A 26,082-nucleotide genomic window follows, 5' to 3' on the forward strand; every position below is an offset into this window, starting at 1 on the left:
TATATATATATATATATATATATATATATATATATTGAATTCATAAAATTAAAATATTTATTTACTTTTATAAACTGCGATAAAAAAAATATCAATTTTTCCACAAATTGCACTTTTATTTTGAAAATTTCTAAAATTCTTGATTTTCCCTGAAAAATTTTCTTTTTTTTTTGAGAATTTCTCATTTTTTGGAATTCTTCAAATTTATTTATTACTTATATTATTTATATGATAATAATTATATTAATAATAAAAATAAGGACAGCGACAGCTAAAAAACGTAAAAAAAAAAAACTGACCTAAACAGCATTTCCACGAGAACAATTGAATTTTTTTTTGTCTTTGCCTCACGGTTATTAAAATAACTGTATCTTTCAAAAAAATCTATTCGATACGTTTTCTTATCTTATCATTCTCATGAGAAAAAATTTTTTGTTTTATAATAAGTTTAAAAAAAAAAATTTACAATTTTCTCCATAAATTCTTTTCTTGTTTTTTGAAAATTTCTAAAATTCTTAATTTTTCTTTAAATTTTCTCTTCAAAATTATATTTCCTTTTTTTATTTTCTATTAATTTTCTAAAATTCTCGTATTTTAAATCTTTTTTCAATTTTTCATAAAACTCTTCGGTGTTTAAATTTTAGCCTCAAATTATTTCTTTTATTTTTTTTTTTTTGAAATTCTTAAAATTTATTTATCAGTTAATTATTTAATTCTTAAAATTTTTGTGAATGCAAAAATATATTTTTTTGACTATTTTTTCCCACTTTTTTTTAAAGCTACTTTTTGCTAATGTTTATTTACTAACTAAGAAGTGTGAAGTCTGCGTAAATAAATAGAACAAAATTTGTACTTTATCACAGAAAATTGTAGATTTTACAATTTCCATCATTTATTACAAAAAACGTAAATTATTCTTATATTTTTCATTACAGTGAAATATATAAATAAAATTTTGTTTTAGAATTTAATTTATTAATTTAAATTTTTTTTTCATTTTCAGCTAAAACAAATTTTCGTACACACACTTTTTATTTTAAATGTCAAATTAATTTAATTTAATTTAATTTAATTAAACAAATTTAAATTTATATTTCAAAGTTTCTGTTAAGATTACAGAAAAGATAAAATACAATTTATTTGTTTGTGATAGTTCTGTTTCATTTCCTATGAACAAGAATCCGAAGGCGCTTAGAAAAAAATTGCTTTTCAATTTCTTTTCTTTTTTTCACTTCGTTTTACTGCTATTCTCTTGCCAGGAATCAGGAGTATCCCATGTGATACCATCATGTGGCAATGTCGAATTAATATAAGGAAGAAGCCAAGCAATGTACCATCGATTTCCAAAAACTTCGAAAAAATTTTGTTTCCATCCAAGATTATAGGTAAATCTCTTTTTATCCTTTTCATTAGCCACACATCCGATAAAAACAAGTTGAAAATGATAAGCACACAACACTCCCGTAAATAACATTCCAATTACTGTGACAATATAGAGTAATAAATAAAATTGTTCCGTCGAACCATCGAAACCAAAGACAAAAATAGCCAATGGAAAGACAATTTTTAAAATTGACATTGGAAATTCAAAATTTATTCTTCGCCAAATGAAAAAATTATTATAATAAAAACTAAAAGCAGTGCCAACGAATAGATAAAATATAAACATAAGAAAATAACGATGATTTTTATGTCCAATACAGCAAGCAGTGAAAATACAATGATGATCACGTTTTAAAATACAAGTATTGCAAACATTACAATGCCATGATCGAGGTGGTGCCAATGCTTCGCATATTGAACATAACCTCCAACCGGTTTTTGTTTTTGCATCACTTGAATTGAGTAAAATTTGTCTTGTACTTGTATCGCATAATAATGTATAAGTAAAATTTCCCACTATATTTAACATGACAAAATTACCAAATATAAAATGAATAATATACAAGAAACTTCCATATTCATAAATGTCCGGTAACACTAACCAAAGTTCGAACCAATAAATAAGAGGTGTTATTATCAATATAAAAGTCACTGATAAAATGTCACTTACAGTTCGTGGTAAAATATTTTTTCGCACAATCATTATTATATTGTTTCTTTCTTTCGCACTTATTTTTTTTTCTTTTTAATAAACAAAAAAATAAAACTTAACACTCTTTTTGACACTTTTGTTTACTTCATTTGTTTGTTATGGAAACAATAGTTGTAGATTTCGTTGTCAGATGGCCAAAATTTGGCGGGAAATTTTAAATTAATTTTAAAACATCATTTTTTTTCGTATTTATTTATTGGTTGCGTAAACACTGTTGCAAATTTTGTAGATGTAAAGAAAAAAAACTTTATATACTGAATAGAAAATTAGAAAAAAAAGAAATTAATTATTTGCAATATAATTTTTTCTTCTTTTCCGGTGGTTCCTCTACTTGATCGATATTATCTTTCACTTTACTGAACCATAAATTTTTTCTATTACCATAAGATCTTTTGTATTTGTTGACAGTTATTTCCATTTCGGAATTTAATTTTTCTTCTAATTTAGAATTTTCAAATGCAGGTTTTGTTTTATGTGGATTATTAATTTTTCTTTTTAATTCTTCGGAATTTTTTGGAGAAATTAAATTCTCAATTTTCTCATTTACAATTGTCGAATATTTTCCAGTAGATTTATGAATTGAATTTTCATTAGTGTCCATATTATTGATAATCACTTTAACTGAATTTAGTAACTTTTTATTATTTTCCAATTTTAATCGTGTAATTATTTTTCTATCATTTTGTTTTTCTGAAACTTTGTCGTTTTTCTCCATTTCTTTGAGTTCATTTAAATTGAATGATGACAAATGTGGCAGATCTATGTATGGAAAAAAACATTTTTCATAGCGAAACAACAAATTTTACAACTCTGTTTTAAACAAAATACATAATAAAAATATTGACGTCGAAAATAGAGAAAATAATTTAAATTTAATTTTTTATTTTAAAAAATATTTAAACTATCATTCAACATATTCCAATTCTTCTTTAATATAATTAAATTCAAGGGGAAATTATTTTAATTGACTTTTAATAAATTAATTGTATATTTATTAATTAACATTTTATTGTTTAAAAATTGTTGAATTAATATTTTTTTTTTTTGAAATCGAAATTAGACTAAAATTTGTAAAAACAAATAATGTTGAAACTGATTTTCTCTTGAAAATTGGTAAAAAGGTAAATTATTTATTTATTAAATCTAAATCAATTAAAATATTAATAAAAAATTTGTATAATTTTGAAACTTAAATCAATTAAAATTTGGAAAAATTGAATTTCGAATAATTTGAAATATTAAATCAATTAAAATTTGGAAAAATTGAATTTCGAATGATTTAAAATATTAAATCAATTAAAATTGGAACAAATTGAAATTCAGATAATTTGAAATAATAATGAATTAAAATTTAGGTAAATTAAAATTCGGATATTTTGAAATTTAAATCGATTAATCTTTAGATAGATTGAAATTTCGTTATAAATTTTAAGTTTCGATCGTTTGAATTTACATTTGATAAAAATTTTAATTAATAAATCTGTTTTGACCAATAAAAAATTAAAATTGATTAAAAATTTGTATTACCTACTTGTAATTTAAATTACAATTTGAAACGAATAAATTTGAATTTAAAAATTTTAACTGATTCAAATTTTGATAAATGGAAATTTAAATTGTTGGTTAATTAACAAATTAGACTGAATTTAAATTTAGATCGATTACAATTTTAATAAAACAAATATTACATTCGAAAATTAATTGAATTATGAAAAAGGTATAAACAAGTTATCAAAATAGGTGAAACAGAGGACAAATTTAAAATTTTTTTCAATTTCTCAATTTTCCCTGACCTCCATGCAAAAAAAAAATTCTCCCTGACTTCTATGAATTTTAAAAAATTTTAATTTTTTTCCAAAAAAAAAATAAGAATTGTGAAAAACAATTTTCTTACCAGATAATAAACTGGGCGTAGTGCTTCGTGCCTGTTTTGTAAAAGGTGATTTCAATTTTCGTGGATTTAAATTTTCCACTTGACGATATTCATTTTGTTCCGGAGTGCGTGTTGATGGAATTTCTCTTGATCTTCTTCTAGTCTCTTGACATCTAATAGAACAATTTCGTCGAGTTCGATTAATTTTTTCCTGCTGATCAATAACATCAATTTTTCTTGATTCCAAATTTCTCAAATTATACGAATGTCTTCGAGTTTTAGCATTTTCCTCTCTATTCTTATAACCTGGTATCGATTTTCTATTATCAACTCTTAAAGACGTTGAGAAATTTTTTATTTTTCCCAAACGATCGGAATTCATTTTTAATCCACTTTTTTGTTCATTTGACAATTTAGAGTTTTGTATTTCAAACGTTAAATTTTCAGCTGTATTTTTAAATGTGGCTTCTTTATTGTTGCTTGAAACATATTTTTCCAAATTATTTATTGATTGAGAGGAATTATTTTGATAACTTGTTGACGGTTGAGTTAAATCAAATGTGTTTAGAGTTTGTGATTTTTCTTTTCCAAAATCTCCCTGACGATCGAGTGGATCCTCTTCTATTTTACACCAGTCCTGATTATTTGGAAGAGTTTCTAGCCAACGTTCAACATTTTTTATATTTTCCTCTTCATTAAATGAATCCGCGTTACTTGATGATGGAACATTATTAATCTTTGGTGATAAATATTTTCTTTCCTGAAAACATTTTGCAAAATTTCAACAATTATTAAATTAATTATTTTAAAAAATTATTATAAAAAAATATTTAAAAAAAAAAATAGAATTTATTAAATCAATAAATTATGATGTTAGATAAAATAATTTACTAAATTTTTTGTCGATCGTTGATGAATGAATGGACGTTGAAATTTATTTTTCCCATTAAAATCAATGGATTTCATTTTTTCAGCTTTAGTTGGTCCAGCACGATTATTAAAATTTCTTTGATCCAGTTTATTATTCATTATTGTAATTTTTCTCGACGTTTGACTGAAGTTCGTTTGCGCCATTTTGATAGATAACAAAACAAAAAGGTTTCTTTAATTTTTTTCCATAACAGTATATTGAGTTTTTAATAAAAAAAAAAAAAAAAAAAAAAAAAAATGCAACGAGTGTCAAATCTGTGTTTCTGCTTGTTAAATGATGGATTTTTCTATGAAAATTGAAATGGTTTAAAAAAATTATTGTAAAAGGAAAGTGAATAAAGTTGTCAGAAAATTTTGAAAAGTTTGTTAAACGATTGTCATTTCTATTTGATTTTGTTTTCTTTGTTACTAATTTCACGTTAATAATTTATTTTAAATAAAAAAAAAATTCTCAAAATAAAAATTATAAATCATTTAAGTTATTGAAAAAAAATATGATATATTAAAAATCTAAATTTAAAAATACTTATTAACTGTGTAATAGAATTTTTTATTGACTGCAAATTTCAAAAATAAATTTTTATATAATAGAATTAAAGAAGTATTAACAATAATAATTTTATTATAGAGAAAAATATTTCTTAATTTAAATAATTTGAAATATATAGATATATATTTTTAAATATTTTCATTTCTTAGCTTGAACATTATTATTTTGGAAGCGATAGAATTTATTCTTTAATTCCTTGACCAACGGCGTAAATATCATTAACGTCAGTTACAATTTTTTTTGTTTTTGTATATTGTCTTTTCTGAATTTTCCCTTTTTCGGACGATGTGTTATTCAATTTTTTTGAAAGTAAAGGAGACACAAGTGATGGTAATTGAGGCACTTCTGGTTGTAAAATATTTCTTTTATATTTTTTCATTGCTTTTTTCACCGCCGAACGAATTATCTGTAAATAGGTAATTTTATTTTACAAAATTCAGAAATAACTGTATTTTCCAAAAAATATAAGTGATAAAAACATGTTTAAATAAAATTTACAAAATAACTAATTTTTATCTATTAAAATTTGTCATAATTGAAGTTTTAATAAAATTAATAAAGTTTAAATTATTTGAATGATGATTAAAAAAAATGAATTTTTCTTTTGATCCTATAGGTATAATTTTAATTAATTTTATTTTAAATTAGAAACGTTTGAAATCTTTAAGATTTTATCAATGAATTTTAAGATTGTTTGAAATTTCGATTAATAGAAAACCTTAAATGATTAAAGTTTTCTAATAAAAAAAATATTGTTCAATTGAATTAAATTAAAAAAAAAATTGATGAAAATTAGAAAAATAGGTGACAAAATTTAAAAAAAAAAAAAAAAAGTAAAAATATGTGAAAATTTAAGATTCTGTGATTCCTGAAGGATTAAAAAAATTTAATTAGTAAGTTAATAGTAAAATATTTTTTACCTTTTCGTCATTATTATGCTTGTTTTTGGGTGATAATTTTAAATATTTTGATGGCGAGGCAGATTTAGCAGCTTGTTTTTGAAGTTGAACATTTTTCGAAATTATCGAAGGCTTCAGTGGAGGAACTTCTGATTTTGCTCGTTGATTTTCTAAAACATTATACAATAATTTTTCCGTATTTCTTCGTGTCGGTGTTTTAGATGGAGTTCGACTTTTTGACGAATTTGTCTGAAATTACAAATTCAAAATATATATTATTTAATTAAATTTTTCCAAAGCAATGAAAATTAATAATAATTTTTACCTGGGAAATGGGGGTTTTGATTTTAACATGATTGTCAGCTGTAGTTGTGGTAACGTCAAGATTTTTTATATTTTTTTCCATAAGCATCGTTTCAGAATTAGTTGTTGATTTTGGAGGAAATTCCAATATTGGCAGTGTATCTTTTTCAACTTCTTCTTTATAATAAGATGAAAATTCCTTATCCAATTGAATTTCTAATTCCTCAATTAGATCAATAATAATTGGACCAATGTGACTATGAACATTTGATTTTTTTTGCGATAAATTTACCTGGAATTAAAATTTTCTGCTTAGATGAAAAATTATACCAATTTTTTTCTAATATTAGATAAAATCAATTTTTTAAAAGTATTAAATAATTAAATTCTACCATCGGTGATTTGGACATTATATGAGATTTTGAATCCTGAGGTGAAGAACCAGGTTTTCTATCGAAAGTTGTGATTTTTGTTCCTTGTAATGATAAAGCAGCGCCTAAATACGGTTGACAACTTGGCATTCTCTGCTTGTAAGACAATTCAAATTGTCCTGTTTCTGCATTTTTATCTTCTCGAAAATCGATCACAACTGTTTGAAAAAAATTTGTTTATTTTCATATATATACATAAAAATTTATAAATACATTTGTAAATAAATTTATAATTAATTTTATGATAATAATGGATAAAAAGAAATATAGAATATTTATAAATTTAATAGAATAGCAAATAGTAAATAGTAAATAGAAAAATGTTCTGTTTAATAATCGCGTTTATTTATTTTTTTTTAAATACCTTTTATGACGTCTTCCATCACTTGTCGACATAATCTGGTAGTGACAGCACTTGAATTACTCATATCGGGATGACTGTTAATTTCAATCAACCAAACGGAAAAATCATCCATTACCATAAAATCAGCACCATAAAGTTCAAAACTATTTCTTCTTCGATCCATAGCCTCTTGGCTCGCCAAAAGTGAACCCACTAAACCCTGTTTCATTCCAGGATATATTAATTCGTCCCATGCTTCACTGTGACCTTTGGTTCTGTAAAATATAATTGAATTTTCAATAAACTTCGAATTTCGACCAAAAATTATTAACAATTATTATTGACTCAAAGTGATTGATAATTTTTATCCAATATTTTTTTTTTTATTTAGAAAAAAAAAATTAAAATAAAAGTAGAAAATTAATATAAAGTCTTAAAATTTTTTTTATAAACGTTAAATAAATTATTTTTTTTCGAAAATTATTTTCAATTCTCACTTTAAAAATTCCTTAAATGTAGCTACGTCCCACATATTGTCATTTGGCAGTGCAGAATTTCTATCAGTGCAATTCGTATATTTACATTGCACAGCATGATTGCAAAGATGTATGGATTCATGGAAATCAGATAATGTAAATTTTTGAGAACAAAATCGCAGATAGCTTTCTCTGAAAGAAAATAAAAATCGTATTTTTTTCTTATTGTATACACACGCATAAAGGGAAAAAAAAGAACATTAGGAATAAAATATAGAAAAATTACTCGCAATACTGTGAATAAATTGTCAAGTTATAAATTTCAATGATATAAATATGTTTTTATATATATATACATTTAAACTATAATCTGATACGACTAAAGTAATTTTCATATGTGGGTTAACAACAGTCATTGATTTACTCATTGGCCACAACCTGTTATTTCCGTAAGCAGAAACCGATTCTAAATATAGTGCGCAAAACTTCAAACTAATTGTTATAGTCTAATTAACCCAAAATGCAAATTTTTATAATATTCTAATAAAAAATGTTTTTATTATTTTTTTTTGCAGTCCATTATTTAAATCGAAGTTTTAGTTTTTTAAATCTAGTAGAAAAAACCGGAGCGCATGAATTTTCGATAAAAATCATTAATTAAAATTTTCATTTTAAAGATTTTTAATAAATATAATTTTTTGTTAAATTTTTTGTTTGATAAATTTTCCTTTTTTTAATTAGCATTTAAACGAATTTCTTTTTAAAACGTTTTACATAATCGATTTTTTAGATAAGAAAATTTTTTTTACAAAAATTTCTCTTTATACCAAATTTTTTATTTAAAAAATTCTAATTTAACCGAATTTAGCAGAATTTTCAGAATTTTAACGTCAAATTTTCATTTGTCCGAAAAAACAATCGGCGCGATTTTTAAAATTAACCAATCACAATTTTATTGATGATTTTTAATTAGTCAATTTTAAAAATCGCGCCGAAATCATTCCGTTGGTTATTTTTTGCAATTTCAAAAAAATAGAAATTCGGCGTTTTAAGAATATTTTATCAAATTATAATTTGTGCAGTTAAACATTCGAACAAATATTCAGGCATTTAAAAATTTAAATCACTTTAAAATTCGTTTGGAATGAGAATTCTGCTAAAGTAATATTCGGTTAAATGAGATTTTCAAAAATAAAAAGTTGAATAAAGGGAAATTTTGTAAAATTAAATATCCGGTCAAAAAAAAAAAAATTCGATAATTTTTCTAAAATTGGTTGAAAAAGAAATTCTGTCAAATGCTAATTCGGAGAATGAAAATTCGTCAAAAAAAAAAAAAAAAAAAATATTTAATAAAATTCTTTAAAACGAAAATTCTAAACATTGACTTTTATTGGAAATTCATGCGCCACAAATAATTTTTTTTTTTTCAAATTTATATACTCACTTGTACAGCCATAGAGTTAAGGGTTGAGCACACGTTATCATGAACCATTGCCGAATATCAAATTTTGTATCGTGGATTAAAAGTGGTCTTTCTGTTAATGCAGAAAAAAAAATTATAAATATTTTTGAGACGTATGAATTCTAATTTCAAATATAATTTCTATTTAACTGAACTTTTATAAAGCAAATTTTATATAATACATTTGAATTTTTAAATAATACAATTTCCTTTTAACACAATTTATAACTAGCGAAATTTAAAAAAATAATTTTTATTAAAGTTCAGTCAAATGAAAGTCTATTAAATCAAAATTTAATTAAATAAAAATTCTTCGTTATGAAAATTCAACTCATTATAAAATCTCTATAAAATTTTGAAAAATAAAAATTCGATAATTTTTAATTTAACACGAAAAAAATTCCCACAAGTCTAATGTGGAGAATATTCATACGTCCCATATTTTTAATTATAAATTTGAATTTTTTATAATCTCACCTATATATTTCTGAACAACAAAACGAATATCGGTTTTATTTGCTGGATTAACTTTTACCAAGACATCCTCTAATTTATTCATCAATACAATTCCTCGTCCACGACTTTTATAGCCTGGTTTTAAAATCCAAATATTTAATATTCCATCCATATCCAATTGTGGCCAATATTTTTTAGCCTTTTTTAAAACATGACGAGAGGCAAGAAAATATTTCTGTATAAATTTATAAATAGTAGATAAATAAAGTAAAAGGAAAATAATAATTTGTATAGGTATACTTACAAATAATGGGGAATAAAAATTTAACAAAATTGATTTTGTTATTTATTAAAAAAAAATATATACATATATAGGTATCGATAGATATTAATTTTTTTTGATGAAATGAAAAAAGTAAAAGAATATAAAAAAATGAAACTTTCATATGAGCTTACTTGAAAAGGGACATTGTTGCAAACAAAGAGAGCTTGATTTTGAATAATTTTGTAATACCAACAGATAAATTGATCCCATTGATGTGACCATACTCTCTCGGTCTCTTGATCAATATCCTCATGTGATTGTGCTCCAATATAATCGCTACATCTTCTGATAGCAAAATCTAGTGCTTTTAAAGGTATCGTACCTGTTGGTGACCTCGCGGAATTTTCACCCTCGGTGTTGATTTTATCAACCAACCATTTCAGCAGTCCAAAGCACGCTGTCAATCTAATATTTATTTAATTTTTCTTGTTATTATAAAACAGTAATAATAATTGACAGAAAATAAATAATAATTATTTCGAATAATATATTCAACATAATTTAAATAAATAACAAATTTAAATATTACATTTCCAATATTAATCAAAAATATTTATTCCAATATTTTCTATTAAAAATTTAATTAAAATGATTATTTTTTAATTAATTGTGTTACATTAAAATTGGAGTTCAATTCTCAATTCTCTTTTGAACAAATTGTATGTGAAAATTTTATTTCAAAAATAAATTTAAAAAATAGTGAATTAAACATAAGCTTCATATTTGTATTATTCTTTCAAATTAAATATAAAAATTTTTGTTAAAAGTTTATTTTTCTCTAAATTTAACAAATTTTGGAAAAAAAAATTTAATTTAATTTAAATTAAAAGAATTATTGAATTTGACTGCTATAAAATTTTAATAAAAAAGGTATTTTAATAATGCAAGTGAAAAAAATTAAATTTTTAACATTTTGAACCATTAAAAGTTGGATTTGAATAAGAATTATCATTTTCTGACAATGGGAAACGATTTAGATATAATAGGGTGAAATTTTTTTAATTTTTCTCCAATTGCAAATTTTAATGAATCAAAATGTTCAAATAAAAATATAAAATTGTTTACATTTTTACTGAACAACTTTTATTTCAAAATTTTTTTTTTTTTATAAAAAATACGAGAATAGTTTGTTTGGACTAACTTTTGTTTTTTCAAGTAATTGAATTTGCAAAATTTAATATTTTTTTTAAACATTTGAATTTATTACATAATTGTATTTTATAACAATTTATAACAAAACAGAAGATTAACAATCTTTGTAATAAATTTATTTCTTTGATAATTATTAATTATTGTTTAAAAAATTTTTTTCAAGTTTGATTTATGAAAATTAAAAATTTCGGCAAAGTTTTTTAATTAAAATGGTTAAAAAAAAAAATCAGTCACTTTTTAAAACTGTTGTCTAAGGTCAATGCTTGGAAAATTATTAAGATAGAGAAAGTTTTTAATTGGATGAAATCTCATTATTTGAATTCAAAGAAATTTCAAAAAAAAAAGTCTAAGTCAAAACTAAATTTTCCAAACTTAATTTTTTTTTCTTCTCTTCTAATAAACGGTAATTTAAATTTTTTTAAGAAAAAAAACAGTTTGAAAGCAACTAAAAAGAATTATTTTTTTTTATCTAAATTTATTTATAAAATTTGAAAATTTTTTTTTTTTTTTACTTTTTTCATGAATGAAATTTTTTATTTATTAAAGAAGATTTGCTTACCGAAAATCTTCGATAAAAGCGTGCATTTGATCGCCTTGGCACAAGTTATAACATCGTGGAAAAAGAGTATTTGCCACACCTGCTTCATAATACCAATGCATTTGTCTAACGTTCGAACACAGGCCCACCTGAGCAATTGATTTTTCACAAGTTTACCTTCTTTTATGGTCCAATTACCAACACGATTTCTTTGACGTGCACACACGAAAATTCCCCCAACGTCAAAAATGTTATTCTACTTCGCACCCCTAATTTTAAACTCCCATTGTAAGACATTAACAACCCTTCGCGAGCAATAAACCACGAAATTTGAATTTAATTAATTTACACATCTTTTATTAGCATTTCCCGCAATGTATACGTAACTATGTTTAAAAAAAAATTATTTTTAAATTCTTTTAATAAAAAAGAATTTTATTTAAAAAAATAGTTTTATATTTTTAAAAATTTTAATTTTTTTTTTTTGAAATATTTTCTAATAGAAAAATAAAAGTTAATTTTATTTAGTATAATTTTTATTAATTTTGTAAGTTAAAAATTTTCTTTAGTAAATTATATTTTATAATTACAATGGTGAAAATTTACAACGTTTATGATCAATGATTGAAAAAAAAATATATATTTTTCATGTAGACAATAAAATTTTTTGCCTAAAAATTATTTTCTTTTAAAAATTATTACAAAAAATTTATGTAGAAAAATATTTTTTCTTCTACATTGTTGTGAACGTTGTGAACTTCACTACGATGTTTATATAAAATTAATCGAAATTATTTTCGTTTTACCTTGGATGTGAAACCAGCTCTGGAATATCGGTTAAAAATTGTCGTTTTATTATCTTGTGATGGCCAACCTGGCCATTCGGAACCTGCATTCCATAAAAAATCAACGGGATGATTACTGAGCATTTTTGAAATTAATTGTCTTTCACTTTGTTGATCGGTGAGATTGCCAATTCCAAATAAAAGTGCAACTGGACTCGAGTCAACATTTAAAAATTGTTCCGCTGCAAAAAAACAAAATTATTTCACTAAATTTAAAACGACTTTTCAATTCTTGAATTAGCATTTGACAGCATTTTTTAAAAAACGAATTTTTACTTTAAAAAATTTTTAGGTACTGAATTTTTATTTGACAGAATTTTTATATTATACAAAATTTATCTTTTTCTAATTTCTTATTTAAAAGAATTCCAATTTTAAATTTAACAGAATTCTAATTCAATCGGAATTTTATATGATTCTTTGTAAATTCCTAAAATCCCAATTTATCGAATCTTAATTTTAAATTTTCCATTTGCACGAATTGTTATTTAATAGAATTTTAAAAATTCCGAATTTTCATTTGTCCAAAAATGTAAGTGACCGAATAAATAATCGTCAGAAAGAATTTGGCGAAATTTTTAAAATTAACTAATCAGAAATTCTGCAATTTACAAATTTGAATTATATAAAATTCAATTGAACGAAGAAATTAGCTAAATTTAAATTCGGTTAAATTAGAATTTTTTTTAAATGAAAAATTGGGTAAAGAGAAATACCGTAAAATAAAAATTTGGCAAATAAAAATTCTTTTAAATGAAAATTCGTTGATAAAGAAATTCTGTCGAAGATTTATTTCTTCTGTATTATTAAAGCAGAAATTCCGTTTAAGCAAATTTCTATATTACAGAATTGTCACAAGAATTTTCATTTTACAAACTTTTTATTTCATCGAATTTGACAGAATATTGTAATGTGATTGGAATCAAGTTTCTCTTATAATTAATAAGTTTTTAGTAAATTTTTAAAAATTAGTTCCAAAATAAACTTTATTTTATGAAAAAAAACAACAAATTTTATACCATAATTGACCCAATTATATTGTCATACGGCCTGTAGTTAATAAAACAAATTTTTCAATTAAGATTTTAAAAACTTTTTTGTTTCTCGTCACAAGTATTATATGAAATGCCGATTTTAATCAGACATGCAAATAATTGTCTCTTTTAATTTTTAAAACTTGTATTTCTTTTTATATTGCTTAAAGACAACTTGAAATCTAATTTATCAAATTAAAATTTTCCCTAGCGTGCTTATAATTCTTTGATATATATAATTTAAGAACTTTTGTACAAAAGTCGTAAACCTTTTTTTTAAGATGCTCTAGTTTCTTTTCTTAACCTAATTTCGAAGATTACATAATAATTTTCAATTTGAATCAAGTTAAATGTCATTGAGTTTAATAAATAATAAATTTCATGGAATAAATTCATGAATAAAAACTATTTTTATCGTAAAAAATAATTTTTTTGATATTTTTTTTTTAACTTTGATCGTACGATCAAATAAAAATAATTAATAAAATTTTAATGTTTCGGTACAAGTTGAGTACATTCTTTAAAAAAAATTATAAAAACTATGAAAATTAAAATAATTACTTTTAAATAATAATTATTTATTATTTTTGCCCTGGAATTTTAAAAATGAAAAATAATTATATAAATTATTAGTGTAATTATAAATAGAAGAAAGATATTTTTATTTTACCACTATTAGGTTTTCGATAGAATTTTTCACACCAGCCTCTTTTTAATAAACATTCTCGTACAACTTTTGATCTTCCATAAACCATGAATGTATGATGAGCAGCTATTGCGTCCTTCACTATTTGTTTAATTCGTAAAAATCTTTCTTCAAGTGTTGGAGGAATAAATATATTCACTTCATCATCATCATCATTATCTTTTGACTCTAATAATTCTAAAAAATAAATAAATTTTAAATTCCGTTTAATTTTCTAAATAAAGAAATAAAATTAAAAATATTTTCAAATGAAAGCAAAATATGTGTATTAAAAATTACATTTATAAATATTTTTTCAATTACATTAAAAATTAAATAGAAAATAATTTTTTTATTTTTAAATATTAACTTTTTATTTTTAAATTAATGACTAATTAATGAAAACAGACCATCAATAACTTTTTTATCCGGTTCTAGATTATTATTATTTGGTTCTATGGATAAAATTTTTTCTTTATTGCTATTCTCATTATTGAGAATTTTTTCCTCTTCATTGTTGTCGAATTTTTTTTCCTCGTTTGACACCAAATTTGATAAATTCTCATTATTTCCGTTCATTAATGTGTAGTTTTTTTTTTTTTATTATAAATATATATTAAATATTACGTTGAATTTCGTATATTTTCAAATTTATGGGAAAAGTTTCATCGCCCTTTTTTCTTGATTGATCTTCAACTGCGATCTAGAAAAAAAGTTTTAAACAATTTCATGTTATAGAGGAATTTATATCTTGTGAAATTAAATCTCAAAATGTTTCAACAATTCTAGGTCACATACATAATTACACTTTTTTTTTTGTCATTGACAAAATAAAGAAAACAAAAGTTTGTAACTTGAACAGAAAATTAGAATTTTTTTTAATTATAAAATGAGATAAATTTTAATTATTTAGAAAATACGATTAGGTATAGAGGAATTAACAAATACATGAATTAATAAAAAAGAATGTCATAGATATTAAATATTTAGTTTTTTAAAATTTATTTTTTTATAATGATAATTTGAAAAAAAAACAAATTTCGGACTAAAAAATAATCTGACAAAAATTTTACATGTAAAATTTTTTTTTTACATTATTATAAATGATTTTAATTTGGTAAATTTGGTAAATTTAAAAAAAAAAATGAAAAAACCCTTTTCTGATGAAATTGGTTTAAATTTCATAATTTTTGATTTTTAAAATATATTTTTCTAAAAATACTATGTTTTATAAAGCGAAGAAAAATAACTAGTGGGAAAGAAAAAATGGTAAAACTTTGTAAAAAGTACACAATGGAGAAATAAAATCTATCTATATAAAGCGAAGAAAAATTATTATTAATCTTTTATTTAAAAAAACTTTTTTCTGATGAAATTCGTTGAAAAATATTTTTCTAAAATATGTTTTTCCAAAAATACAATGTTTTATAGTAATGTAAATAAAAATTATTTAACGTTAAAAATAATATAAATATCCATTTTAATTGAAAAAAAAATTTCCTTTACAATTTATTATTAATTTGCCAATTATTTTTTTCTGAATTTGCCATTTTCAGTTAAAAAAAGTAATTTTATTAGATTCAAAAAAATAATTCAAAAAAAAAAATCCAAAAAAAAAGAGTTGAACTGTAAATTTTAGAAATGAAACTTCATTAGAATGTAAAAATTTAAAAATTAAACTTAATAGAAAAAATAAAAATTGAAAAAAAAGAAAATATTTTTTAGAAAAAGTGTACTTTAATCAAGTTTAGAAAGCAATTAACAAAAATAAAAGAAACATGAAATATATAAATTGAAAATTCTTCTCGTAGTGAACTCTAATGGAACCTGTTGAGCTGATGATGTTTTAGGGATTTCTACAATTTCTAGCTACAAATAAAAAATAAATTTTAATTATTTACAAATAATAATAAAATAATTTGGAATAAATAAAAAATTTTCTACTAAAATAAAAAAATGATAAAAAACAATATTTTAAAAATATTCTAAAGAAACAAATTTTATATATATATATTTTTTGGTATAATTTCTATACCTTCAACATTTTTCTAGTTATTGACGAAAGTAAATTTAAGTTGAACACCAAATAAACACATTAATATTAAAACAAAAAAAAAATTAATTAAAACAGTTTTTCATTATTTTCAATTTTCGAATTAAAAAATTTTTTTTTATTAAAAATTAAATTCTTTAACAATATTAAAATTAACATTTTTTTTTTTAAATCAATTAATTTTAAAGTTTTAAATTTAATTTAAGAGAAAAAAGAACCGCAAAAGAGATAGATGTCTGAACATATTTGCGTGTTGTAAAGAACTGAGGACAGATGATAGTGGCGGTTTATCCTAGTGAACGAACTAACTGGGTTGAGTATGGGTATATGTAGAGAAAAAAAATGGGGGGGGGTAGAATGGAAAGGGTTTAAAAGCTTATACAACAGAATAGGCGTACCAGGCACCCTGATAGTCCCATTCGCCTTACCCTCACCCACATCTTTAAATGCCCACGAATCTAGGCAAACTGTACAAAGGCCAAAGCCAGGGAAGGGTTAATCAACCCTCTCTTCTCTCTAATCTGACCCACTTTTTCTTCATAGAAGAGAGTAAAATCGAGGTGCACTCATAGACATCAATTAATGTCTTACCTTAATTTGTTAAACCCCTAGAATTACTCAAATAAAACATTTTAGATTTTAATGCAATTACATTTACACTTTCTCTTTTAAATGGTTGTTTATATTAGTGCACAATTCAAGAAAAATATTACCAAATTATTTTAATTTTTGCTTTAATTTATTTTAATTTATTATTATTTAGTTATATTAGATTAGATTAGATTTATTTCTCAATGTACATCTTTTTGGATTTATACATATTTGCTTTCCCCACACTATATACATTAAAACTAAGCTAACAAATTATTATAATATATATAAAAAAAAACTATTTAGTTATATTATTAATTTTTAATTTAATTTTTAATATTAATTAAAAGGCAAAATATTAATAGACTAGATCAAATTTCAAATTTTTGTAGTTGCGAAAATAAATTTTTTTAAATTATAAATAAAAAAAAAAAGTTATGCAGGTAGTCCAACGATATTTATTGAGAATTGATTTCATAATAAAATATGTTTTTCTGTTTGAAAAATAAATATGTATGTATTTTTTTTAAATTTTCATTTTTTTTTGTAATTTTTATGAAAATATTTTAAGATTTTAACAAAAAAAAAAAAAAAAATAGTATTTTCCAATTTTACGTGATCTGTTTGGAAAATTTTGAACCACGTATTAGTACCTTAAAAATTCGAAGGAAAATATTTTTTTTCCAAAAATTCAATTATTATCGTTTTCCAACATTTAATGGTTTTTATGATATTTTATAAAAAAAGGAGGGAAAAAAATTGAAAAAATATGCCTAGGACTAAATTGTAAAAATAAAAAAATTCCAAATTAAAAAAAAATTATTCAGGCAGACCAACGATTTATTGAGAAATAACTTCACAATAAAAGATATTTTTCTACTTGAAAAATAAAGATTTTAGTAAAAAAAAATAGTTTTTTTTCCAATTTTTTCTTAAAAATCTCGAAACTTAAATTTTCAAACTATTTAGTTGGTTCTAGGAATATTTTTTTTTTGAGTTTTTTTTAAATACTTTTTTTTTGGAAAATATCATAAAAACTGAAAAAATCATAAATGCTGAAAAAAGATAATAATAATTAAATTCAAAAAAAAAAATCTCTGAAAAGATGTAATTAATTAATTTTACTATACTGTTTTACAAAAATTGAATTTAATTAATTTTTTTTTAAATTTAATAGAGAAAAAAGTACCTTGAGTAATAGAGGAATTCTTTAGATAAAAATTTTGAATAATAGAATAAAATAAGAATTTTAACTTTTATTTATTTTTAAAAAAAAAAAAAAGTTTGTGTAAATTATACGAAAATTTATTATTAAAAACTTAAAAATTTTGAGGTTGAAATTAATCAAAAATGTCTTATAACATATGAGTGCATATTGAAGTTAGTTTTTGTAAAAATAAAAATATTCTTTGTTTTTTGAAAAAAGAAATAAAATTTTCTCTCCAAAAAAATTATTTTTAAAAATAAATATTTCTTTTGAAGAGAATTATTTAATTAAGAATTAAAAAAATATATTTAAAAAAAAAAGTTGTCAAACTTATTGCATTATACTGTCAATTTAAATACTATACCAAATTCTATCAATTTGAGATGTTTTAAAAGTCAATTTTACAAAAAGTATTTGAAACAAAATTGTTCATTAAGAATGAAAACTTTATGTTTCTTTCTATTTGCAAATATTAATTGTAATTAAATATCTCCATACCTTAATTGGTGACATTTTTATAAAAGCAAAATCCATAATCCATTCATCGATCAAATAATCAATTATTGTAAAAACAGCACGTGTTTTTGAGGTTAAAAATTCCAATTGAACTGTTTTTGTCTCTCGGCCGTCTCATAATTAATCTTAGTTTTATAAAAAAAATAGTTGTTAAAATAAAGTGAAAAATCAAAATATTCCATGTATCAATAATCCTGCAATGATTGAGATAATTTTGTTTCATTTTTATGATGATGCAAAGAACAATGTTTACATACTGCATACTTGTATGACAGGTTGCTTAACAATGTATATGAAACTCAGTATTCTGAATATATAAATATATAATCATAATTGGTTGTTATTATTACTATTATTATTTATAAAAATACTTTTAGTACACAGTAAATTATTTTTTTAGTAACTTGTAACAATTTATTTTCAAAGAAACACAAAAGAAAATTAATTATTCTTTTTTAGATTCAAAATGAGTTAAATAAACTGAACTACGTAAGTCAAAATAGCATTCTGCGCAAGCGTGATCTGCACGCGTTCTAGCCGCTCGTCTGCTTGAGCCAGCTGTTCAATGCTCCTTTCCTCATTCCAATATTCCAAATTCCAACCTATACTTGTAATAATATTTCTATAAGATAAAATCAAATAAAATGGGGCATGTTATACGTCAAGCGGCCTTATTTTTACTCTCAGAACAATGTATAAAACGATATTTCGACGAATATGACTTTTTACATGGTAAGTAGAAATAATTCTTTTTAATATATTTTTTTAAAAATTACATTCATTATTTTAAAGTAAATTTCATTCTGTAAAGTGTCACGTATATTATACATTAGCCACATCATCCACATTTAATGTATCTTATTATTTTTTTCATTTAAATATTTAAAAAAAAAATAGTTTTTTAATTTATATTCAACATTTTCTTTCAAATAGAAATTTTTTTTTAAATCAATAAATAAATAGATCGTTTGAAATCAATTTTTATATATAAATTGATTCAACAATTAAAATAAATAATTATTTATAAATTACTAGAATTGTACTATATTAATATATATTTATATATATAACATAATATAATATATATTTCTTTTTCCAGTTGAATGTTTTAAACAAACTCTTAGCAAAGGTTTGGGGATACTAATTATTCTGGGATCTTTACTTGGTAAGTAATAAATTCAACAATAAATTAATAAAAATTACATTATTGTTATTTATTAGCTACGATTATTTACAATTTTTAAACAGAACTAAAAATTTTAAAAATACATTTAAAATTTTTTAATCAGATAAGTTATAAGGATTGTTGATAATTAAATTTTAGAAATAATATCATTATATTTCGTAATATAATATAAAAATAAAAAAATTTTTTTTTATCATGTCTATTAATGTGCATATTTTATAGCAAGTTTAAAATTATAAAAATTATAATTGTATTAAATAAATAAATAATTACCCTAATTTAAATACAACTTTACAAATTTTGTAAAATTTCAAAGCAAGATAATTTTTATTGAAATAATTTTACATCAGTTTTTAATTATTATGTTGTTAATTAAATTTTTACGAGGCCTTTTTTTTACGGAAAACAGGTGTTTTAAATTTTTTTAAAGAAATTTATTGTTTAAGGACAACATGTTTCGAGAGCATTATACTGTTCTCTTCAGATTCAATGGCTTTTTTTTTATAAAAAAATTAGATATTAATAATTAACAATTGACGAATGACAAACAACAACATTTTCCTGTAATTTTCCTTTAAAAAAAGGCCTTGTAAAAATTTAATCAACAAGATAATTTTTATTCACGTTTATATATTATAAAAATATCTACTAAAGCTAATATAATATAATTTTTATATTCAAAAATAATAAAATTACGTAATAAATAATTTACTTGAAATATTTAATTATTTTTATTATTAATATTATTTAATAACATTTTTATTATTATAAAATTAAGTGAATAAGCTTAAATTTAAAAAATAATATATTTTTATTACATTCAAATACATTTTTAACATTTTTTTTGAATAAGAAATTTCACTGAGTGTAAAAATTATTTTCTATGCAATTTTAATTTAGAATTATCTTGCGATAAATATATATGCAAGGTGCAAGGTTTTTCTTTACTAATATATTTATAAATGCGCAGTAAAATTTACTAGGTATATTAAAATTATTTAATTCTGATATAAATTAAAATAAATAATAAAATTTCCTTAACCGAGCGAGCGTTAGCGAGCGAGGAATACATCGCTAGTATATATAAAATCAATAAAGAAAATAAAAGTAATTTTGCATGATTTACAATTTTTTTTATTACAATAATAAAATTTATTTATTTAAGGTTTAAAATTTTTTTAACGTTTATGATAAATGATTTTTAAAGAAATATTTTTTTTGAATGAAAAATTTTATGAATTTTCATCTAAAATATATTTCTTTCAATATTCATTGATAAATTAAATTAATAGAAAACAATTTTTTTAGCTAAAATATTTTATAATTTTTTGTTTCAAAAAATATATTTCTCTAAACAAAATAATTTTCTTTATCGGAAAAATTTTTACAACCTTTCTCGATCAACAGATTTTTAAAAGAAAAAGTAAGCAAAAATTTTGTATTATTTTACTCCTGAAAAATATTTTTTTAACTTTTAATCGTTGATCATAAACGTTGTCAAATTCACCGTTGTATATGTTTATAAAATAAGCTAATTTTTATTTATTTATATTTATTTTCAGTAAAAGTGCCACAGATTGTTAAAATTCTTAATAACAAAAGTGCCGAGGGAATCAATCCCTTCAGTGTAATTCTAGATTTATTCGCAATTACTGCCGTTGTATCATACAGTTTTGCAAATAAATTTCCATTTAGGTAAGAATAATTTCTATTAACAAAAATATCTAATGAAAAAATTAATGCAAAAATAATATTCATATAATATTATTAATATATTACCTTCAAGAGAATACTTAATCTGAAAATACAAATTTTTATTTAATATTCCGTGCAAAAATAATTTCTGATAATAAATCATTTTTACGAGACTTTTATGGCGATATATAATGTGAAATATTAAATTTAACATCTACTTAATTTTTTTTCCTATTGATAATACATAAAAACAAACAATTTTCATTTAACAATTAAGATAAAATAAAGAAAGAACAACAAATAAATACAATTTATCAAATTTCATGTTAGAAATTGAAACAGAAAATACAGCTTTATCTTTGCTTGATAAAAATTAAAAAAAAATTTTAAATAAATTAATTCAAGTTTCTATAATTTTTTACCAAAGTTACAAAAACTACAGAATGGTAGTAAAACAAAAAGTTTTCAAATTTTTTTTTGTGGAAATTTTTCAATAAATTCGAAATTTGAACATTAATATTTTAAAATTTAATATTTCCGCGAGAACGGAGTAAAATACCTTCGTCAAATTTAAAAATAGCAGATAAAAATTTTTTTAAATTGAAAATTTTAATTGATTAATTGTTCAAAATTATATAAAAAGGATATAAAAAAATTGCCGATAAAAAATAATAGAAATTGTGGAAGAAGTTGAATTTTAAATGTATTAATAGTAAAATTTAAACCAATAAAAATTTAAGTTATTTAGAGTTTAAATTTTTTTCGACATATTTTTTGAATCTAAAACCATATTTTATGACAAAAAATTTAAAACAAATTTTTTTTTGATTATTTTACAATTAAAATTTTTTTTTTTAATATTTATTTTTTGAAAAAATTGAAATTTTTTAAAATCCATACAATTGATTGTTTAGAATCATGAAAAAAGTGTTAAAAAAAATTTGTCAGTGAAAAATAATTAAAATTATAAGAAAAGTTCAAATTTTAAGTTTTTAAGAATTTCAAGTTCTAAATTATTAACTGAGTAACAGTTTTTTTTTTAATTTATCATACCATATTATATTTTTAATACTCAATATTGTGAGAAAATAAATTGACAACTCTAAATAGCGTAAATTTCGATCTACCCTTAAACTTTGTATAGATATATTATTTTGGATTTATGTTTTAATATACCTAAGCACTAGATAAATATAAATGAAAATTCTCAATTAAAAAAATTAATTTCAGTGCCTGGGGTGATGGAGTATTTTTAGGATTACAAACATTAACAATTGTAATGCTTGTAATGCATTATAATGGCCAGACTGCAAAAGCATCGGCATTTCTTGCAGCTTATACAGCATTACTTGCTGCAGTTTTTAGTAATTCAATTCCTTTGAAAGTTCTTTGGGTTGGACAAACAATAGTTATACCAATTCTTCTCACCAGCAGAGTAAGTTTATTTATTTATTTATTTATCATGTATTGAAAAAAAGTTTACTGTCACTAAATAAAAAATTTCCATTTCTTTATTAGTTTAAAAATAAAGAATTTATGAGGCGCATAAAAAAAGCAGCACTAAAAATTAATTTATTAAAATTTTCATTTGACAGAATTTCTAACTCTTCGAATTTTTAAATCCAGGCCTCGCCTCGGATCGACTTTAAGGCACAAGAAAAGTCGTTTTAGTCGATTTATATTAGAAAAAAAGTCGTTTTTTTTCAATTTTAACAAAATTTAATTGGTTAATAAATATTTTACTTTAAATAACTAATGTTATTAGATATTAAATTCATTTTATTAATTCTGTAATAAAAATAATTCTATAAAAACCTTATTAAAAATTATTAGAAATAATTGAATTTCAAAAGATTTTGTTAATTTTCAGAGAATAATTAAATTTTAGAGAACTAAAAATAATTTATGTTTTGGAAAAAAAAATGATTTCACATAGTTGAATTTTTGAAAAATTGAATTTCAATTTTAATTGATTTTAAATTGAAATTTTTTAAAATAATTGAATTTCAATCAAATTTTTGAAAAATAATTGACTTTTAGTTGATTTTGAATTGAAATTATTTATTTATTTATTTAAAGTTATACACGGGCATGAGAAGCCCTATACATGAAAATGCAAAAATATAAATGTATATACATAATTGGACCAAAGGCGTCCAAAATCAAAAACAAAAGAAAAACTTTTAAGCAATGAACGACCTGGTATTATTAGAACGATTTTTAAAAAGAGTTGTGCGCAAGGATGTAATAAATCCTCTCAAACTAACGCCAAAGAGATCAAGATTCTCGCTATACAGATTGGCTTCGCGACATTATGAAGTTGATTTTAAATTGAAAATTTTTAAAATAATTAAATTTCAATTTAAATTTTGGAAAATAATTGTATTTTAGCTAAATTTTAGTTGATTTTGAATTTAAATTTGGAAAATAATTGAATTTTAGTTGATATTGAATTTAAATTTGGAAAATAATTGAATTTTAGTTGATTTTAAATTGAAATTTTTGAAAAAAATTGAATTTTAATTAATTCAGAATTTTAAATTTTGAAAATGATTTAATTTTAATTAATTCAGAATTTTAAAATTTTAAAATAATTAATTTTAAATTGAAAATTTTGAAAATAATTGAATTTTAATTGAAATTTTTTAAATATAATTGAATTTTAGTTTATTTTAAATTGAAATTTTTGAAAACAATTGAATTTCAAAAGATTGTATTAAATTTCAGACAATAATTACAATAAGTGAAATTTCTAGTGACTTCTGTTGATGAAGAATTTATTAGAAATCACATAAAAAAAATTGAATTCCAAAAGTTTTTAATTGAAAATTGCTTTCAGATAATTGAATTTTCGAAGAATATTATAAAAATCATTACAAATAATTGAAATTTTTGCAAATAATTAAATTTCAAGTGATTTTGAATTAAAAATTTTTGGTTATTTTATTTGCTAATTTTTCATTAAATTATAAACAATTATTAAATTTCATATAAATTTTAATTGAAAAATAGTTTAAGAAAATTGAATTTGTGATGAATTTCATTAAAATTATTAAAAATAATTAATTTAGTGAAGAATTTTAGTTAAAAATTTGTTAAATAATTGAAATAAAGAAGATCTGAAAAAGATCTGCATTGTATACTAAAAAAAACGTATTTTGTTAAAAAATTTTTTTTTTTAAGAGTAAAAAAAGTCGAAAAAGTCACATTTTATTAAAATAAGTCGAAAAATGTCGTATTTTTGAAAAAAAAAGTCGATAAAGTCCTATAATCCGAGGCCTGAACTCTTTAAATTATTGTTTATTATAAATTCCATTTAACCGAATTTCTATATTACAGAATTATATTATTTACTCTAATTTTCATTAAAAAAAAATAGTCATTTATAAAAAATTTTATTTCACAAGAAAGAATATTAGAAATAATTCGAAATTTACATTTTATAGAATTCTTAAAACGATAAATTTTTATTTTAAAGAATTTTCATTTTTCCGAATAAATATCTGGCAGAAAAATTTGGGCGTAAATTTTCAAATTGAACAGTTTTAATTTCGTTGATAACTTTTTGATTTTAAAATTTGTGTCCAAATTTTACTGCCAAATATTTATTCAGACAAATGATAAAGTTTTGTAAATAAATAAAAATTTTGTTTTTTAAAAATTCTGTCAAATGTAAATTCGAACAAATGAAAATTTGACTAGAAAAAAAATATTTCGAATATTTTGTTTTTTGTAAAATAAAAATTCTTTTAAACGACTATTATTTTATTTTTAATGAAAATTTGAGCAAATAATAATTTTGATAAATTTAAATTCAATGAAATCAAAATTCTATAGAATAAAAATTTGTTTGTGTAACAATTCAGTAATATAAAAATTCGGTTAAATGGAATATTTGGTAAATAATAATTAGAAAAAATACAAATTCAGTAAAAAGTAAATTCAATATAGGTAATGAAATTTTATCAAATGAAAATTCTAATAAATTAATTTTAGAGCTTATTAATGCGTCTCAAAACTTGTATTAAATTAGAATATTTAGTTAAATAGAAATTTTTCGATATGAAACATAGGCTCATAAAATCTATTTTATAAAATTCTGTTAAATAAAAATTCAATAATTTTTAATTCAACACCACAAAAAATATTATATTTTACGTTTCAGTTTATGCAAGCTCGTACAAATTATTTAAATGGAAATACAGGCCAACTTTCAGCAGTGACTGGTTTCATGCTCTTTTTTGGTTCTCTTGCAAGAATTTTCACATCGATACAAGAAACTGGTGATTATAGCATGATAATTATGTATATTTGTTCAACATCTGCAAATGCCGTTATTGTTTTACAATTATTATTTTATTGGAATGTCACACCAAAGAAATCACTCGAATCGAGAAAGAAGAAAGAATAAAGAATAAGATTTTATATAGAAAAATA

General features: G+C 21.3%; 4 protein-coding genes across 5 annotated transcripts; 1 reads left to right on the forward strand and 3 right to left on the reverse strand.

The window, feature by feature from the left end:
- Positions 1–865: 865 nt before the first annotated feature.
- LOC127285370 (probable palmitoyltransferase ZDHHC24) lies at positions 866–2,134 on the reverse strand. Its single transcript, XM_051311353.1, has one exon. It carries the CDS (start codon positions 2,084–2,086, stop codon positions 1,229–1,231), a length of 858 nt encoding a protein of 285 aa, XP_051167310.1. The 5' UTR covers positions 2,087–2,134; the 3' UTR covers positions 866–1,228.
- A 114-nt stretch (positions 2,135–2,248) lies between these two features.
- LOC127285363 (uncharacterized) lies at positions 2,249–5,245 on the reverse strand. Its single transcript, XM_051311345.1, has 3 exons — positions 4,860–5,245; positions 3,990–4,728; positions 2,249–2,854 (listed from the first exon to the last, which is right to left on the reverse strand). The coding sequence occupies exons 1-3, from the start codon at positions 5,040–5,042 to the stop codon at positions 2,382–2,384; spliced, it is 1,395 nt and encodes a 464-aa protein (XP_051167302.1). The 5' UTR covers positions 5,043–5,245; the 3' UTR covers positions 2,249–2,381.
- Positions 5,246–5,440: 195 nt separating this feature from the next.
- LOC127285018 (tubulin glycylase 3A-like) lies at positions 5,441–19,040 on the reverse strand. Of its 2 annotated transcripts, none has more exons than XM_051310782.1 (14): positions 18,747–19,040; positions 14,808–15,100; positions 14,383–14,595; positions 12,640–12,860; positions 11,855–11,982; positions 10,275–10,548; positions 9,840–10,053; positions 9,345–9,435; positions 7,922–8,092; positions 7,446–7,699; positions 7,043–7,239; positions 6,673–6,942; positions 6,369–6,596; positions 5,441–5,854 (listed from the first exon to the last, which is right to left on the reverse strand). In XM_051310782.1, the coding sequence occupies exons 2-14, from the start codon at positions 14,974–14,976 to the stop codon at positions 5,630–5,632; spliced, it is 2,655 nt and encodes an 884-aa protein (XP_051166739.1). In that variant the 5' UTR covers positions 14,977–15,100; positions 18,747–19,040; the 3' UTR covers positions 5,441–5,629. The 2 variants fall into 2 exon arrangements, with proteins under 2 accessions (XP_051166739.1, XP_051166748.1); XM_051310791.1 differs by lacking the exon at positions 18,747–19,040 and adding an exon at positions 18,231–18,371.
- Positions 19,041–19,309: 269 nt separating this feature from the next.
- On the forward strand, positions 19,310–26,082 carry LOC127285033 (mannose-P-dolichol utilization defect 1 protein homolog). Its single transcript, XM_051310804.1, has 5 exons — positions 19,310–19,496; positions 19,864–19,929; positions 21,513–21,645; positions 22,876–23,080; positions 25,811–26,082. Exons 1-5 carry the CDS (start codon positions 19,409–19,411, stop codon positions 26,054–26,056), a joined length of 738 nt encoding a protein of 245 aa, XP_051166761.1. The 5' UTR covers positions 19,310–19,408; the 3' UTR covers positions 26,057–26,082.

The sequence above is a fragment of the Leptopilina boulardi genome, unplaced genomic scaffold (genome assembly GCF_019393585.1).
Source record: "Leptopilina boulardi isolate dan_hultmark-lab unplaced genomic scaffold, ZJU_Lbou_2.1 LbouV2_121, whole genome shotgun sequence".
In the NCBI taxonomy this organism is placed as follows: domain Eukaryota; kingdom Metazoa; phylum Arthropoda; class Insecta; order Hymenoptera; family Figitidae; genus Leptopilina; species Leptopilina boulardi.

Excerpts from the sequence above, each read along its gene's own strand:
- LOC127285370 (XM_051311353.1), bottom strand. The coding sequence starts at position 2,086 with ATGATTGTGCGAAAAAATATTTTACCACGAACTGTAAGTGACATTTTA.
- LOC127285018 (XM_051310782.1), bottom strand. The coding sequence starts at position 14,976 with ATGAACGGAAATAATGAGAATTTATCAAATTTGGTGTCAAACGAGGAA. Across the intron at positions 9,436-9,839 it reads TGTTGTTCAGAAATATATAG|AAAGACCACTTTTAATCCAC; the intron begins GTGAGATTATAA and ends CTGCATTAACAG. Across the intron at positions 5,855-6,368 it reads AGCATAATAATGACGAAAAG|ATAATTCGTTCGGCGGTGAA; the intron begins GTAAAAAATATT and ends ACCTATTTACAG.
- LOC127285363 (XM_051311345.1), bottom strand. The coding sequence starts at position 5,042 with ATGGCGCAAACGAACTTCAGTCAAACGTCGAGAAAAATTACAATAATG. Across the intron at positions 4,729-4,859 it reads AACGATCGACAAAAAATTTA|GAAAGAAAATATTTATCACC; the intron begins GTAAATTATTTT and ends AAATGTTTTCAG. Across the intron at positions 2,855-3,989 it reads TACGCCCAGTTTATTATCTG|ATCTGCCACATTTGTCATCA; the intron begins GTAAGAAAATTG and ends TTCCATACATAG.
- LOC127285033 (XM_051310804.1), top strand. The coding sequence starts at position 19,409 with ATGGGGCATGTTATACGTCAAGCGGCCTTATTTTTACTCTCAGAACAA. Across the intron at positions 19,497-19,863 it reads CGAATATGACTTTTTACATG|TTGAATGTTTTAAACAAACT; the intron begins GTAAGTAGAAAT and ends TTCTTTTTCCAG. Across the intron at positions 21,646-22,875 it reads GCAAATAAATTTCCATTTAG|TGCCTGGGGTGATGGAGTAT; the intron begins GTAAGAATAATT and ends AATTAATTTCAG.